We start from the raw sequence: 18,220 nt of genomic DNA, 5'->3' as shown, positions 1-18,220 counted from the left end.
ATGAGCTCCAAGATCTTTTTCATCTCTTTTTGGTCAAATCTAACCATATCATTGCTTTGTCTTTTTTCCTTACTAGGGTGGACTTCTACCTTCTTGCTCATCATGTCCGGCAGGGTTGTGGCATTCCTACACATTATGTGTGTGTTCTCAACACTGCAAACCTGAGCCCCGATCATATGCAGAGGTGAGTTGACCAGTAACTTACTCTTTCTCACTCTGACTGGCTAGCTAAGGTAAAGTCATTGCCCAATCCCAGTAATATTTACCCCTTGAGTTTCTTCATGTCTTTCATGATAATGGTATCTTTTTGAGGAATGGTTGGTAATCCTGTTGTTCATTAGATTTACTTGAAGAGCTTAAAAAATACTGATGCCAGGGCTTTACCCCTAAGCAGTCTGAGGCATTTATATCTTTTAAACTGCTCTTTGATGATTAATGAGGTGCAGCTAATTGATATCCCAAACCCTTAAGCTCAGATTATATAAATATTTTGCTGGAGTACTTAAACTTCTGCAGCCAAAAAAAAAAAATTATCCTTGTTTTTCTTGTTTTGATATAAAAACAGGGGCACCTAACGTGAGGAAATTCACCCATGTCCTCTTGACTTACAAATGGTGGAAATAGAAACAATTCCACTTAAAATAATGATTCCCAGCCCTGGCTGGGTAGTTCAGTTGGTTAGAACATCATCCTAATACACCAAGGTTGCAGGTTTGATCAGGGTACATAACAAGAATCAACCAGTGAATGCATAAATAAATGGAACAGCAAAAAGATGTCTCTCTCTCTATAAAATCAATTTTAAAAATTCAGTTTAAAAACTGATTCCCAAAAGTTGGCTCATGTAAAAAAAAACAATTTAAAAAGATACATAATGTATTCCTTAGTTCCCCAGTTTGCTGGAAAGTATATACCCATAAGCACACAATCACATCCCAGAATGACGGTGGAAAGTAATAAGGATAATATTTTTTTCTTGGGCTGCAGGTTGACTTTCAAACTGTGCCACATGTACTGGAATTGGCCTGGTACCATCAGAGTTCCAGCTCCTTGCAAGTATGCCCACAAGCTAGCTTTCCTGTCAGGTCAAATCTTGCATCATGAACCAGCCATCCAGCTCTGCGAGAACCTTTTCTTCCTGTGACTGGACAACCAGGATATAAGCTGATTAGAGGAATTATTAGGCTTCAGAACTCGGCTGTGACTCATGTAGGATCAATAGATTGAAGGGATTTTTGTGTTGCTGTTTTCCCTTTCGCCAACCCAGTAGAATAAGATACCTTCTTTCCTGTTTTTTTCCATTTTAAACCTGGTATTACCAAGAAGCAAGTTCCATTCTAAGTATCAGCTGGAAATTGCCATGTTGCCTTTGTAAAACAAATTGGGGTGATACTGCTACTGCGTCTGTGGTCCTCAACCTTCCTAATGCCACGACCTTTTTAATACAGTTCCTCATGTTGTGGTGACCCCCAACCATAAAATTATTTTCGTTGCTACTTCATAACTGTAATTTTGCTACTGTTATGAATCGTAATGTAAGTATCTGATATGTAGGATGTATTTTCAGGGGTCGCGACCCACAGGTTGAGGACCGCTGGGCCTTAGATGGAGTGGGTGAATATGGGGGAATCTTAAAAAGCCTGCAAAGCCAGCAGGAGCTATAGAAACTGCAGAAGTAGCAATTACACCTAGAAGCTCTGGTTACGAAGCAGTTCCCATTTCTAGCACCAGAAGTGATAATGAGTGAAGTCATTGCAGGTCCCTTAAAGTAGAGAGTTACTTTATTTGGGCAACTGGGAAAGGTAATATAAAGGCCTGTGAGGCCAAGTTTTTCAAGATATTGCTACTGCTAGCTAGTGTGAAAGACACGTAGTAAACTAGCTGGCGGTATCGTCAGGCGCTTGCTGACCTAATCTCTGGGATTTCAGTTTATGGGACTATGACTTAAGCTGGCGTTGAAAGGGGTGTTTAGCTCTCGCTTGGCCTCCTGAGAGAGGCCAGATAAATTTTTTCTGTATATTTCAGTTTTAGTAAGTTTCATTTTTTAAATTAAGAACTCAAACAGGTGAAATTCAACATCAAGGAAGATTTGTGATGGGGTGTGAGTTTTTCTTGAACCTTTCTCCCAGGTTGTGCCTTCTTTTCTGCAGATATATGTTTGTGAATGGAATCACTCATTTTCCGTGCTCAGTAACCTTTTCCTGGCTGTTGGCTCATTTTGTTAGGAATTTTTCTGACTCTAGGTTAAGATTTCCAGAAGTTGGCTTTGGAAAACATGACACTTCTGCCAAAGTCCAGACATTTCAGTTTAGAAAGTTGTCACCATGCCTGAGGGTTTCAGTGTTTTGGGGAAGCTCTATTTTTTTGTGTTTATCTTCCCCGTTTAAAAATTTTCCAGTCTCTTCAGTCTTATCTTGCTTTAACTGGGTTTTAAAAGCCAGTTTTAGTTAACCTTTTCAAATTTGTATTTATTTATTTTTTTTGCTGTGATGACAGGAGGGGGGTGAAGCAGAAATTTCCATTTTATATGACAATGTGTAAGAAGAGAAATTTTAGCTTAAAACTCATTACAAGAAGAAATCCAAGCAAATTGTCAGTTCGTCCAGAGCAAAGATTGAGGAGCCCTGGGATGGTGGTCCTCATGCACTCTGGCTTCCCGTGGAGTGCGGCTCACAAGGCCAGAGGAAGACCTGGAACTTTGAAACCACTGAATCAAACAAATTGGAGAGCTAGCTCTGTCATTTTTCTGATTCTCTTTAAAAGCATTTTGAGTTTCTCTTTGGAAGTTAGATTTCTTAATACTTACTTTCTCTTATATAATAAAAAAAATACTAGAATATAATACAAAATTTCTTCACTTTTTATTCCTGGTTTTCTTGCTTTGTTTTCTGGTCTTAATATGAAATGATTGGGTCACCACATGGGAAAAGAAAAACAAATTTGTATAAATTTAGAGTTGTGTTTGAAGTAATGTTGTCAGTATATTCATACTGTTTTTTCCTTCAGAGAACCACAACACTTGTTAGGATTGTTAACTTATTACTCGCCATTCAAGGTACAGCTCTAATATTAGGAGCCAGGTAATTTCACTGAGACCTGGGTAGTAAGATTTCTTGGAAGAGACACTAACGGTCTTACTTCTGGGACAAATGAAACACTTGTGTGTGGGTGTGTGCTTTGTCTGTTTTGTTGTTGTTAATCCTCACCCAAGGATATTTTTCCAATGATTTTTAGAGAGAGTGGAAGGGAAGGGGAGAAACAGAGAAACATCTATGTTAGAGAGAGACATCAATTGGCTGCCTCCCTCACTGCCCCTGACCAGGCCAGAGATCAAGCCTGCAACCAATGTGCCTGCCCTTGACCATAATCAAACACGGGCCAATGCTCTCTCCACTGAGCCAAACCAGCTAGAGTTTGTCTTGTGTTTTGAATCTCTTTTCCCCTCAGACAATTTGTATTAGTCTATGTGAGAGCCAGCTCCCTTCCCCTTTTTCTTTTTTCTTTCTTTTTAACATTTTTATTGATTTAAGAGAGGAAAGAAGATGGAGAAAGAGATAGAAACATCAGTGATGAGAGAGAATCATTGATCAGCTGCATCCTGGGGACCAAACTCACCACCTGGGCATGTACCCTGACCGGGAATTAAATGGTGACCTCCTGGTTCATAGCTAGACACTCAACCACTGAGCCACACTGGCCCAGCCCCTCCCCATTTTCTAATGCTTTCCCTTTTCTGCATGGTCTTCGCCATGTCTATAATCCTTAAAAATACCTTCCCAAAGCACCCTGGTTGCTTGCTGCATCACTACATCCTTTCTATTTATTTAGAAATTATGTTTTTAAATGATGCAGTGCTTTTTGAACTCATTCTAGAAAGAACCTAATTTCTATAAAGTGCTACAGTCCCTACTTACTTGGGCAGCATTTTGTTGAATGGTGTAAAAAAGGAAGACATTTTCTTTTTTTATTAATTTAAGAGAGAAACATTAATTTGTTGTTCCACTTATTCATGCATTCATTAAATGACTCCTGTATGTGCCCTGACCTGGGACCGAACTGACAAACTTGGTGTGTCAGGACAATTCTCTAACCAACTGAGCTATCTAGCCGGGGCTGGGAAGATGTTTTCCAAATGACTAACTCTTTATATTGAAAACAGTAAAATCTGTGCCTGAAGATTTCTTAGTGATTGAGGAAGACACTACTCTCTCTCTTTTTGTGGCTCTATATCTGAGTTTCTTAGTGACTTCCTGTCTATACTTAATTCTTTCTTTAAATAATTAGGAAAATCAAGAGAATGAAAAGATAAGCCACAGACTGGGTGAAAATATTTGCAAAAAATATATCTGATAACACTCTTATCCAAAATATACAGAGAGCTCTTAAAACTCAATAAATCCTGGCTGGAGTGGCTCTGTTGGGTGTTGTCCCATGCACTGGGAGGTTGCTGATTCGTGTCCCAGTCAGGGCACATGCTTAGGTTTTGTGCTTGACTCCAGTGCAGGGCATTCAGGGGTGACCGATTGATGTTTCACTATTATGCTATCACACTGATGTTCCTCTCTTTCCCTCTCTCTCTAAAAATCAATTTTAAAAAATTAAAAAAAACAAGCCACAATAATAATGCTTAGTGTTTCACATTCTAAGGGTTTGGACAAATGTATGGCATGTATCCGCCATCATAATGTCAGACAGAATAGTTTCCTTGCCCTAAAAATCCTGTGATCTGCCTATTCATCCCTCCCTCTTCCTAACCGCCCCTCCATCTTTTTACCATCAACATGGTTTTTGCCTGGCCAGGGTGGTTTAGTTGATTGGAACGTTGTCCCATATACCAAAAGGTTGCAGGTTCAATTCCCAGTCAGGGCACATGTCTTGGTTGTAGATTTGATTCCTGGTTGGGGGTATGTGGTGGAGGCAGCCAATTGATGTTTCTCTCTCCCTTCCTCTCTAAAATCAATAGACATTCTTGGATAAGGATTAAAAAATAACTCAGTAATAAGGAAACCTTTTTAAAAACAGGGCAAATGACCTCAACAGACAGATGTTTCTGTCAACTGCCTCTCACACCAAAGAAGATACACAGCAAATAAACATATGAAAAGATGCTTGACATCAAATGTCATTAGAGAATTACAAATTAAAACGAGATACCACTACACACACATTAGAATGGCCAAAACCCCAAATACTGACAACAGCAAATACTAGTGAGGATGTGGAGCAGTAGGAACTCCCTCTTCATTGCTGGTGGGAATGCAAAATGGTACGGCCACTTTAAAAGACAGTTTGGCAGTTTCTAACAAGACTGAACATACTCTTGCCATATGATTCAACAATCACACTTCTTGGAATTTTACTCAAATGAGTTGAAACTTATGTCCACACTAAAACCTGCATACAGATGTTCATAGCAGCTTTTTAATTGCCAAAACTTGGAAGCAACTAAGATGTCCTTGAGTAAGTGAAAGAAAAAACAAACTGTGGTACATCCAGACAAAGAAATATTCAGTGCTAAAAAGAAACAAGCTATCAGGCCATGAAAATACCTGGAGGAAACTTAAGCACACATTACTAAATGAGGGAAGCCAAGCCAATTTGAAGAGACTCTGTACTGTATTTCAACAATATAACATTCTGGAAAAGGCAAAAACCATGTTGATGGTAAAAAGATGGAAGGGGCGGTTAGGAAGAGGGAGGGATGAATAGGCAGATTACAGGATTTTTAGGGCAAGGAAACGATTCTGTCTGACATGATGATGGCGGATACATGCCATACATTTGTCCAAACCCTTAGAATGTGAAACACTAAGCATGAACCCTTTTGTAAACTATAGACTTTGGGTGGTTATGATATGTCAGTGGATGTTCATCAGTTGTAACAAATGTACCACTCTGTGGTGGTTTTATTAGCTGGGGAAGGGGGTGGGGGTGAGGGGGGAGGCTGGCTATATATGAGAAATCTCTAATTTCTGCATAGTTTTGCTGTGAACTCAAAACTGCTTTAAAAATAAAAAGTATATGTGTATATTTTAAGATTTTTAAAAATTGATTTTTAGAGAGAGAAATATCAATGCAAGAGTGAAACATGGATCATCCACCTCCAGCATGCCCCCCACCAGGGACCTAGCCGGAAACCCAGGCGCAGAGCAGGAATTGAACCAGCATCCCCTGGATGCATGGGATGATGCCCAACCAACTGAGCCACACTGACTGGGCCAGAAATATATTTTTCAAATGAGTAAACTAGGGAGACTTCTGACAAGATGGCACACTGAGCTGACCATACTGACAAAATGTTGGCAAAAATAGGAAAAAAGTTGTTTTTTTGTTAAGTAGCTGACCTGTGGGGAAATGAGACAAGGAAAAGATGGGAGGGAAGGAAGGAGTCAGGAAGGAAAATATCAAAGGATAAAAAAGGACAGCCAGAATGGTAATAGGAAATGACAACACGTTCTCACAGTTATAGATAAAATGCAGGAGTACTGAGGATTTTTATTCCAGGTAAGGATAGATGTGGCCTCAGTCCCTATGAGGCGCATGATTGCTGGGGAGAAATCTGGATAAAGAGAGTGGAGTTGGAAAGGGAGTAGAGTCCCTGGGGCAGCATCAAGGAAACTCAAAGCTAGAAAGGCATTCACAAAAAATTCCCAATCCTGGGCCACATACAGGTGTGTGTAGTATTTTTATTACTAGCATGTGGAAGAACATCAAGCTGAAAAATTACCATGGCCTGGCCAGGGTGGCTCAGTGGTTGAGCTTCAAACTATGAACCAGGAGGTCAGGGTTCGATTCTAGTCAGGGCATATGCCAGTATTGGGGACTCTATTCCCAGTAGGAGGCATGCAGGAGACAGCCGATAAATGATTCTCTCATCATTGATGTTTTTCTCCCTCTCTCTTCCTCTCTGAAATCAATAAAAACATATTTTTAAAAAATTACAGTGAAGATTGGCCCAGCCCAGCCGGTCAGTTGGTTGAGCATTGTCCCATACACCAGGAGGTTGTGATTTGATTCCTCGTCAGGGCACATGCTCAGGTTTCGGGCTCAATCCTAGTAGGGGGCATGCAGAAGGCAGCAGATCTATGATGTTTCTATCTCACCCTCTCCCTTACTCTCTTTGAAATCAATAAAAACATTAAAACAAAATAAAAAAAGATTGGCCCAAATTGGTGAGCACCCGGAGCCCTATAGAAACAAATGCTAAGTCAATTGGATTGTAGTATAGAGAGGTATAAATGGGAACAATGGAAGAGGAGACAATGAGAAGGTCCAACATTTGTCTAATAGGAGTCCCTGCAAGTTAAAATAGGAAGGATGAGCTACACAATATGGAAGACATAAAGACAGAATTTTCCAGAATTAGAGACAAATACGAATCTTCTACCTGAAGAAACTTACTGAGGATAAAGAAAAGCACATTCACTCCTTGGTCTGTTGGAAGGAAACTCTTGAACACCAAAGACAAAGAATCTTAAAAACTAGATGTTAGCCCTGGCCAGGTGACTAAGTGGGTTGGAGTGTCTTCCCATACAACAAAAGGTTTTGGGTTTGATTCCTGGTCAGGGTCAGAGCACATACCTAGGTTTCAGGATGGATCCCAGTTTCGGGTGCGTACAGGAGGCAACCAGGTAACTGATAGATGTTTCTCTCTCTTTCCTCTCTTTAAAAGCAATAAAGTACCCATCCTCAGGTGAGGATTTTAAAAATGTAAAGAAGATTGCTTGCAAAGAAAAGTTTTAAGCACAGACTGTCATCAACCACAACAGTTACTTAAGAAAAAAAATGACTTAATGCAACTATGACGTCAAGTTGGAATTCTTTTCCTAGCTATTTTCTTTTAAAGGTGAGAAGAAAAGAAATTATATTTTCTAATGAAGATCAGAGCAGAAATTAATGAAATGGAGAATAGAAATACAACTGAGAAAACATCAAAAGTTGGTTCTCTGGAAAGACTGACAAAATGGGCAAACTTTTAGCTAGATTGGCCAAGAATAAACAAAAGACTCAAATTACTAATATCTGAAATGAAAGAGAGACTACCGATCTTACAGAAATAAAAAGGATTATAAGGGAACTAGAGGCCCGATGCATGAAATTTGTGCAAGAGTAGGCCTGCCTTCCCCCAGCTGCTGGCACCAGCTTCCCTCTGGCACCCAGGACCTGGGCTTCCCTCCGGCCACCGGCAGGCACCCTCAGCTTCGTCTGGAAGGTTGTCTGGAAGGACATCCAGTCTAATTAGCATATTATGCTTTTATTATTATAGATACTATGAACAATTAAATACCAACAATTTAGGTATCTTAGATGAAATGAATGAATTTGTAGAGATAAGAGTGTTGGCTGTTGGTTCTCTCACATGACTTTGGGTAAACTAGAACCTTCACATTCCCTCTGATCCTCTTAAATTAGTTAAGTCATATCAACATATAGAAAGCTCATTTTTCTCCTTGCAAGTATCATAAAACCTGGTTGGTCATTGGATTCTCTCTTCAGTCCCTCTCAAACTGTCCTGATAGCTGGGGAGTGGATCTCCCCCATCCTGATGAAACCAAAATGTGGGGTTTTGAGTCTAAGTTCATTGTCTTGCAAAATCAAAGAATGAAGTCACAGACAAAAATGGTTAGTGCGACCAAAGTTTTATTGAGAGAAGCCAGTCCTGGAAAAGGTGCAGCTGGGATCCAGGAGCAGGCCAGTGTCCAGAGCTTCCTTTCCATGTTACAGTTGAATGTTAAAGTCTATTCGTCCATGTGTAGAGTCCCACATGGCCATGAGCCACGTGGGCGACAGGCAATGCATCTCCGGTCATCAATCCAAGAACCTAGCATGCACGGGGGAGAGAAGAGGAAGCACATGCACTTTTTTGTATATATGGTTGGTAGTTCCTGATTGGTCCTTTCAAAGAATTTAGCACCATCCTTGGGGTTGGTTTATATGCCTTACTATCTTATGATTGGTTGTCTGCAAGCTGTCTGCTTTAGCAACATTCATACATTTTAAAGTTCATGCCTCTCGCACACACCCCTCTTTCCCTGCCTAGTTGAGGTGCCTTAGTAACTCTGCCTAGTTGGGTTTTTGGTTTCGTTTCTCTTCCAGTGATCCTGATTCCCGACTACCTAGCTTTCCTCTGTCTCCTCACTGGGAATCAAGTTGCCTACCTTGTTGACACAGACCACAGAGTAGTGCATTAATATCCTTAGTCCCCAGTCCCACCCTATACACACTCAAGGCTGGGGGACTCATTTCTCTAGTTTCTTTCCCAAGGCTGGTTCACTCCCTTCAGCTACAGGAAATCTGTCTGCTTATCCTTTGTCAGGTAGGTGTGGTATTTCGCAAGAGAGAAATAGTCCTGAAAATGTCAGATTTTTGTACTTAATTCTCTTAAATATTGCCCAACATCAAACGTAGTGAGCTAGCCTATTCTTTTATCCAACAAATATTTATTGAGAATCTGTTATGTGCAAGATGTTATATTCAGGGAATGCATGTATTTGGTAATCAAGACAGATTAGGCCTAGCTGGCGTGGCTAGGTGGTTGAGTGTTGACCTTTGGGCCAGGAGGTCATGGTTCAATTCTGGGTCTGGGCACATGCCTGGGTTGCGGGCTTGATCCCCAGTGTGGGGCATGCGTGAGGCAGCCAATCAATGATTCTCTCTCATCATTGATATTTCTATCTCTCCCTCACCCTTCTTCTCTGAAATCAATAAAAATACATATTTTTTTAAAAAGATGACAAATTAAGTTAGGAATAGAAGTTAAAAAATTGAAGGGAAAAATGCAAGTACTATAAGCCACATAAAATTTTTTAATTCTGTGGATCATGACCCAAAATGGGTCATGAAATGTATTTAGAGGATTGGTTACCACTGTTCGTTTATTTTTATTTATTTATTTAATTGCCACCAGATTATATGTTTTCTATTGATTTTATAGAGAGGGAGAGGGAGGAAGGGAGGGAGAGAGAAATATTAATGTGAGAAAAATGGAGTGGTTGTCTCTTGTACATGCCCCCTCAGGAATCAAACCCGAAACCTAGGTATGTGCCCACATTGGAAATCGAACCTGCAACTTTTCTGGTGTACAGGATGACACTCCAAGCAACTGAGCCACCCAGGCAGGGCTGTTACCACTTTTTTTAAAAAAATGTTTTTATTCATTTTATAGAGAGAGGAAGGGAGAGGGAGAGAGAGAGAAACACTGATGTGAAAAACATAAATTGGCTTCTCTTACATGCCCCCTACTGGGGATTAAGCTGTAACCCAGGCATGTGCCCTGACCAGAAATTGAACTGGTGACCTTTCAGTTCATGGGCTGAAGCTCAACCATCTGAGCCACTCTAGCAGAGCTTAAAAAATTGAAATAGAATATAAAATGTCAGTACAGTGCTTACACTAAAGAAATTTTTAAAAATATTTGTTTGCTATGTTGTTATTTGTACTGGAGTTGCCATATAAGTTATTTTTTAATGTGGGTTACACTAAAAAATATTTGAAAGGGCAGATCAAATAATACTTCAGAAAAATCTAGAAGCTTTCTGAAGGGAGGTGGCTTTGAAGAGTTAGAATTTTGACAAATGGAAGTGAGGTAATGAGAGGAAAAGGGGGCATAGCTAATATAGGTAGAGAAAAAGATAGAATTGGGTCCCTAAACCTGGTACTAGGTGTGCAAGACTGAGTACTAATTACTCAGGGACAAGGATGGCCTTAGGGCATACTTACAGAAAGTTGTGTGTGGGTGGATATGGAGAGTAAGACCTTTTGATTTCAAGCTATGTTAATAATTAATTGAATTCCCCTAATGGAATACAGATAGCTTATCAGCTTTGGTGGACTTTGGCAGCTCTACCTTTCCTCTGGTTGCAAATAAGTGAGAATGCTGTGATAGGCCCTGTGGTGGGTGTCTTGTCCTGCCTTCCCTCCCATCTCTCTGACAAGTGCCTTATTCCCCTGTGTCTAGTATTGACACCTGACCTGGAAAAGTGATGGGATTGCTTTTGGACCTCAATTTTCAGAAGATATTCACACCCTTTGTAATAGATATTTGGCCTTCATACTTTTCAGAACTCCATGTGTTAGAAACATGCTTGTTTTACTTAATCTTTGGTGAGTTTCTTTCCTTTTCCCAGAATTGCAAGGACAGGAAGGAGTAGTAAAGACTGGACCATTTCTGACAGCCCCTTTGGAGATGAGATTAAGAATCTCAAGTGGCCCTGGCTCAGTTAGTTGGGCATTGTCCTGTACAACAAAAGACTGCTGGTTCAATTACCGGGTCTGGGCACATGCCAGGGTTTGGGGCTGGATCCTGGGTAGGGGTGTGTAGGAGGCATCCATGGATGTTTCATTCTCACATCGATGTTTCTCTCTCCCTCTCCCTCTCTCTCTAAAAATCACTAAACTGTTCTTTAAAAAAAAAAAATCCCAAATGGATTGCCCTATCGGGGTAGCTCAGTTGATTAGAGCGTCATCCTGGATATGGTAAAGTTGCAGGTTCAATCCCCAGTCAGGGCATATATGAGAATCAACCAAGGAGTGCATAAATAAGTAGACCAACTAATTAATGTTCCTCTCTCAATCAATTTTAAAAAATCCTAAAAATTAAAAACACACACAAATGGATGACATGTCTGAAAAATACTTCACATTTAACCAAGAAACACAAATAGAAAGGGTTATTATGAAGATGACAGGGCTCTGAGGGAAATTCTGCAAGAGAGAATATTATTTTGAAATTGCTTGGAAAATGAGAGTAACATTACTCCATCCCTTACCCACTGGAGCTCTGTAATTGCAGGGTGAGGATAATTGAATTTTAGAAAAACCCAGGGCTTAGCTCGTCTCTTCAAGAGCGGCATAAACAATCTGCCTGTTCTGGCTTTGCTTCATGCATTCTTTTCCCCTCTCTACCCAGTCCTGAGGGACAAGCTGCCATCCAGCCTGATTCTTCCTGTCAGCTGCTCCAGAGATTGTGTTTTCCTCTCCATTCGTGCTGCTCTGGTGGGGGTCCTCTCCCTAGGACCTGCACAGTGGGATGTGGTACCTGTTCCCTGTGCACATGGAGACCGGCTGGCACCAGTCACTGAGCTAGAACAGGGATGTGGGTACTAACTAGCCACAGTTCTGCCAAAAGGCCCTTCTTTTTGGTCTCCTAGACCCAGGTGGCAGCTGGCTTAACAGTAGAGGATGTAGTAGTGATGTCCAGAACAACAGGACTGTGATAGTTTAATGGATGGCTTATTTTCTCAAGAAATTAGCATTTTCGAGGCCTGATATCCATCTCAATAGGACTATCCCACTACCAAGAGATTCCTAGAAGAGTCCTCACACAAAAGTCAACATTTCTCCCGGCTTTGGGTTAAGAAATCTGGCTCCTTGGAGAGCCTGATCATTTGGGGGAGGGGTGACACCTAGTTCGAAAAGTGAGTGTAATATAGTTTATTTGGCACGTGAACAGGAAATTTTTGTTCTTTTGGCTGGTGGGAAATTGGCAGAAGAAACAGTCTGGGTGCGTCCCTTTCTGGGGTATATTTCAGAATTGAGTTGGGGAGGGGAGAGAGAAGCTTTTTATATTAATTAGATGTGTTAAAATATACACATACATGTCAGGTGAGGAGCAGTCTAACTCCTAGGGGATGGAGGGCTGGTTGTGAGAGCTTTCCACGTAAGGGGGTGGGGGTGGGGGTGGAGGTGGCGGGGAAGTCTTAATGGGAGTCCAGCGTACGGAGGGGCCCGTGTGGCCTCAGCGAGTGAAGCCTTAGAAGACGACCCCAATCGAGCTGAGATGTGAGGTGGGATGTGGGCGAGCTGAGGGCTCAGGCTAGGGGCCTCGAGGCGCAGCAGGGCGCTGGCTCGCCCGCGGCAAGCCCGTTGCGGGCCCGGGTCCAGCCCGCAGCTGGCGGGCCGCTCCTGCACGTAGCCCTCGGGCGGGCGCGGGCCCCACGTGGCAGGCCCCGGGGAGCGCAGGGCGGGGCGGGGCGGGGCCAGGCTGACGCGCAGGCTATATAGCGGGCATGCGCGGCGTGGGGCGGACGGACGCAGGCAGGGGGGCGAGGACACGCGGTCTCCTTGCGGGGACTCCGGGCCGAGCTGCTGTCGCCGCCGCCGCCGCCGCTGCCGCTGCGGGCCGCCGAGGAGCCGGCTGGGGAGTTTGCACGGGCCGGTGGCGTCCGCCGCAGCTTCAGGTGAGGGGCGGAGGGCGCGCGGGCGGGCCGGGCCGGGCGGGATGCGGCAGCACCCCGAGGAGCAGCGCGCCTCCGGGCTCTGGTCTCCGGGTGGGGGTGGGGGCCCGGCCGCAGTCCCCGAAGCTGCGGGCTGGTCCGGGGAGTCCCTCGGGAGGGTCCGCACACGGGCCCGGCGCTGGATGGAGGCGACACCTGGCCGCGGTGCCCCGTGAGGTTACTGGGAGAGGAAAGGGAGATGGCAGGTGCGGTCCGATGGGCTGGCGAGCGCAGGATGTGGGGGTCAGAGAAGGTGCCAGAATGTGGAGAGCCGCGCTGCAGGCTCCGGAAGGCTTCCTGGAGCTCACCGACGCGGGGACAGAAAAAGGGGACGAGATGGCCAAATCTGGTGGGCAGCTCTTGGGGCGGCCCGGAAGGGTCACTGGTGTCCGTGCGTTGCTTTCCAGCAACGGTGGACCCCACCTCACCTCAGCCAGACCGTGTCCCAGCTGAAGATAAATGACCCAAACCTTCGGGCTGGCCGGTAGCCGGAGATGGAGAATGGCAAAGGAGGGACTAAGCCAACTCCGACCTGGCTTGCCCACAGGGCATGGCTTTTTAGCTATATTTGGTCGGTGCCGACCAACTTAGGTGGTCTGGTTTAGGCTGCCCCCTCTTGGTGGTTTAGGGCAATAGGACGAAGTAGCCATCCAAGCATGTTCACCTTGTGATCCTGAGGTCCAGTTAAGCCGAGAAAATATCCTCCGCTCTGGATTGTGGCTACAGTTTTGAGGACTTAGTGTCTGCCAGGGCCTGGGTGTTCAAGAGGACTGTGAGCGTGATTGGTGAGGGGCCTGAGGAAGGTGGAAGCGGGAGTGGCTCCGACCTGACCCTTCCTCCCGGAGCCACCTGGGCTTGCGCTTGTCTTTACTAGTAGTCACTCTTCCTTAGGAAACTCGGGCTACTTGGGTAGGGACGTGGCAATGATAGTGTGCAGTGGGGACCGGCCTTGCTGAACTGGCCTCTGTCCCAGCTCTGCTCCTGCCCTGCCCTGTGTCCATGGGAAAAGGTCAGTGCCGAGGTCAGACTAGATCTGTGGTTTCCTATCCGTTAATCCTGACCTCTTAAAACAAGAACCATAAAAACAGAGGAGCTTGGTGCAGCAAGAGAAAGAATGTCCAGAATCGTAACTTTTAGCAGCTGGGATTAAAAGCCACATATTCTGTTTCCTTTGGAGACTCAGAGGTGAGTTTTAATCAATTGTGTGGAGGCCAGGAGATAGACTGGTGCTGCTCTTCCTGTCATTGGTTTGCATGTTGACTAGAGGGCACCAAGCGCAGAATGATTGTTATCATTTGGGCAAGAAGAAGCTCCATGATTCCGAGTGGTCATTCGTCCCTCAGTCTGTACATGAGTCACAGGGCCTAGTCTGTGGTCGGCTCTGCACTGGCCACCACAGGATGCAAAGAGAGTTGAGGCCCAGTTCCTCACACTCCTGTTGGCCAGAAAGAACACCCACACATGCATGTAGAATGAGGTAGCAGGGCAAGAAGAGGTCCCAGTGTTGGGTTCCATTAAGTTCACAGAGAACTTAAGCAGTTTGCTAAAAGGTGGTGTCAGGTAGAGAAGAATGCTGTCTTCTGAGCCAGATGAATCTGTTCAAATCCTGGCCCCCTCACTGTCCAGCGGGGAGAAATACGTCATCTCTGGGCCTGTTTTCATCACCGTGCAGCATGTTGTGATTGTGTCTGGAACATAGTAGAGGTATTCTCCTCCTTATCATCATCATCGTTATTTCTGTGGAATGGACTGGATTATTTAGGGGCCCCAGAAGCTGATAGGTGGGTTGAGTTGTAGGAGTGGGGTGAGCCCAGATTTAAGGTTGGTTCATCTCCTCCTTAGGAACATGGGTGCAGTTTTCTGACTCTCTGCGTAGTCCTCTTTTCTGTGGCCAGGGATTGTCCACGGATTCCCTGGGCAATGGGAAAAGGGCTTCTTTTCCCACCGTTAGTTTTTGGAGCTGCTCTGATTTCTTCAGGTAATGGAAACTCCTCTTTGGGGCTGATTAAAAAAGGCCGGAAGGCCTGACTGTGCACGCATGCGTGTGTGCAGTATATATCAGTCACTGGACTGGTTCTGTTTTCACATCCTTCCCACCTCCATCTTCCATACCTGCTCACACTCTACTCTAGGAGCAACCTCAATCCATGGCAAGCATTTACAGCATCTTGGAATCTAGAGTAGTGCTGTGAATAGATGCTATATGTCTGGGAATTGGGACCTTCTCCCCATTCTGCCAAAATAATTCAGTCTGTTCCCATTTGATGCCTGAAAAAAATCATGCTCGGATATTTAGCAGAACCACAGACTATAGGATGTTGAACTGGAGGGACTTCGGGAAGCTTCAAGTGTAGCCCCTTTGTTTTACAGCTGAAGAAACTGGATCTAGAGAGGCTAATGGGTGACCCAAGTCACATGGCTAGCAAGCAGCCAAGAGGCTTGATGGTGAAGACCAAAGAAAAGTTCAATTTTTGTTCCTAAATGTGATGATGAAATTGCTGATAATACTAGTGTTTTTCTTGAAAATGTGGAAAGCAAGGAGCCAGTTGCTCTGCTCATTTTTTTTTGGGGGGGGGGGAAGGGGGGGAAGGACTTTGCTTGTGTGGAGAGAAGTTTCTCCTGGAGAAGTCCTCTACCTCTTTCTCTTTTTAGACTCCCTGGGGACATGGGAGGGTGGGACGTGGGTGAGGAAGGGCCATGCTGCGGGGCCCCAGCCAGGACTCATTAGATATCAGAGAGGACTTCTCTGACCTCGAGGCTGGCGGGCCGGCAGAATGCCAGCAGATAAGGAGTCCAGAGTCTGCTGCCAGCCAGGGGCCTCGTGGTGTCCCAGGGGACAAGCAGGGCAGCCTCCCCACAAGGTCTCCAAGCCCCAGCTGCTCCATTCCCACTCTTCCTGTAGCTATGGAGACTCCCAGAGGGGATCCTCTGTTGGGCCCACCTGAGATGCAGAGACAGGGCCCCCAGTGGGCCCTCTGGGACTCCCACAAAGGTGGGAGGAAGGACAGCCACAGAAGCAGCTTGAGAGAGCCTGGCATGACCAGCCATGGGAAACCAAATTCCTTGCTTTGGGAACTGGAGCTCTGACTGCCTGCTCAGGCCTCATAACCTTTTTCCATCATCGGGCCCAGGAGAGTCGGGGGTTTGGTGGAATGAGATGACTGTCTTGAATTTATTATGGTGGGTTCTTAAAGGCTCTTGGTCAGTGCACTCAGGATTAGTAGTTAATGAAGAACATCAGCCCTGGCCAGTGTGGCTCAGTTGGTTGGGTGGAAAGATTGCTGATTTGATTCACAGTTAGGGCACATGCCAAGCTGTTGGCTTGATTCCCTGGCGGGGGTTGAGGGGGGGCGGGGGCATGCAGGAAGCAACAGATCAATGTTCTGTTCTTACATGGATGTTTCTCTTTCTCTCTCTCCCTTCCTCTCTCAAAACCAATTTAAAAATATACATTAAAAAAAAAAGAGAAGAGCAGCCAGAAGTTGGGAATTAAAAAAAAAAAAATCCAGGTTTTAAACATTTTATTTTACCTTAAAAGCATGTGCATTTATTTTTATTTGCCAAAGCTTTGATTTGGGCTGGGGCCTTCTCTTTGGATCTCTACATCCCCTAATAAAACTTGCAAATTGTTTGTACATAAAAATCACACCATATGTATTACCTGGGATTTCTCTTTTTTTTTCATTAAATGTTTTTCACCAGGTCATATATTCACAGAGCTCAAAAATCAAAAGGCTACCCCTGACCAGTTTTGGTTAGTGTTTAGAGCAGCTGTGGGCAAACTACGGCCCGCTTGAAATGAATAAAACTATTGAAAAAAAGACCGTACCCTTTTATGTAATGATGTTTACTTTGAATTTATATTAGTTCACACAAACACTCCATCCATGCTTTTGTTCCGGCCCTCCGGTCCAGTTTAAGAACCCATTGTGGCCCTCGAGTCAAAAAGTTTGCCCACCCCTGGTTTAGAGCATTAGCCCTGGGACTGACGGGGTTGTATTCTGGTCAAGGGCTCCATCCCCTGGCCTGGTCCAGGCACGTGCGGAAGGCATCCTATGTGAGACATAGATGTTTCTCTCTCTGTCTCTCCCCCTCACTTCCACTCTCTCTAAAAATCATTGGGGGAAAAATATCCTCAGGTGAGGATTAACAACAACAAAAAAATCAAAAGGCTAAAAATAAAAAGACAGTTTAAAAAAATCACACATGTGCCCTGGCTGGGTGGGTCAGTTGGTTCGATCCCCAACAGGGCATAAGGGAGGCAGCTGATCAATGTTTCTCTCTCACAATATTTCTCTGTCTCTCACTCCATTTCTCTCTAAAAATCAATAAACACATCCTTAGATGAGGAATAAAAAAAAAAAGGCAACACAAATTTTAAAAAGTCACGTGTTCAGTATTCAGTGAAACATCTTACAAATGCTGTAGGTTTGCATTTTAGACACGTCGTTTAGCATCTTGTTTTTTCACCTACCAACTGTATTAGATCTTTCCGTATCAGCACACAGAATACTTTTACTATTCTTTTATTGTGACTGCATATTATTCCAGAATATGGGAGTGCAGTAAATTTTTAACCAAGATATGTTCTCCCTCTCTTCCCAACTTGGGTTGTTTTCTGTATTTTGTCATTATGTACAATGCTACAGTGAAAAGTTATGCAGATGACATTTCCTACATTGTGTAAATGTGACTATAGAAGAAATTCTCAGAAGTGGAATTGCTGGGGAAAGTATTTACATGTCTGTTAATTAGTTTTCATTTTTTTAAAAAAGACATTTGCAAACCAGTCCACATACAGAATTCTACTTTTTTAATGCACACATCTAATTTAATTTTTTTTTTTTCATTTGTAACACAGTTCTTAAACTTTTTGATCCTAGGATTCCTTAATACTGTCTTTTTCTTATTTGGCTACCTATTGATACTTATCATGCTAAAAATTAAAACAAGTTTAAAAATAGTTATTCATTTAAAATAACAGCCGAAACCGGTTTGGCTCAGTG

General features: G+C 43.8%; 2 protein-coding genes across 4 annotated transcripts in view; both read left to right on the top strand.

The window, feature by feature from the left end:
* PIWIL2 (piwi like RNA-mediated gene silencing 2) overlaps positions 1 to 2,770 on the top strand; it is a 73,811-nt gene extending 71,041 nt beyond the window's left edge. The window contains exons 21-22 of one of the 2 annotated variants that reach the window (XM_059695136.1): positions 77 to 184; positions 988 to 2,770. In XM_059695136.1, coding sequence (XP_059551119.1) covers positions 77 to 184; positions 988 to 1,144 — 265 coding nt within the window. In that variant the 3' untranslated portion in view covers positions 1,145 to 2,770. The remainder of the gene's footprint in view (positions 1 to 76; positions 185 to 987) is intronic. The other variant, XM_059695137.1, reaches the window with a different exon arrangement.
* A 10,206-nt stretch (positions 2,771 to 12,976) lies between these two features.
* The window catches only part of SLC39A14 (solute carrier family 39 member 14), a 49,370-nt gene continuing 44,126 nt past the window's right edge, over positions 12,977 to 18,220 (top strand). Inside the window, exon 1 of one of the 2 annotated variants that reach the window (XM_059696017.1) lies at positions 12,977 to 13,178. The gene's annotated coding sequence lies outside the window, so the exon portion shown is untranslated. The remainder of the gene's footprint in view (positions 13,179 to 18,220) is intronic. The other variant, XM_059696016.1, reaches the window with a different exon arrangement.

The sequence above is a fragment of the Myotis daubentonii genome, chromosome 5 (assembly GCF_963259705.1).
Source record: "Myotis daubentonii chromosome 5, mMyoDau2.1, whole genome shotgun sequence".
NCBI classification, from domain to species: Eukaryota; Metazoa; Chordata; class Mammalia; order Chiroptera; family Vespertilionidae; genus Myotis; species Myotis daubentonii.
This window is presented reverse-complemented; position numbering and strand designations above follow the sequence as displayed.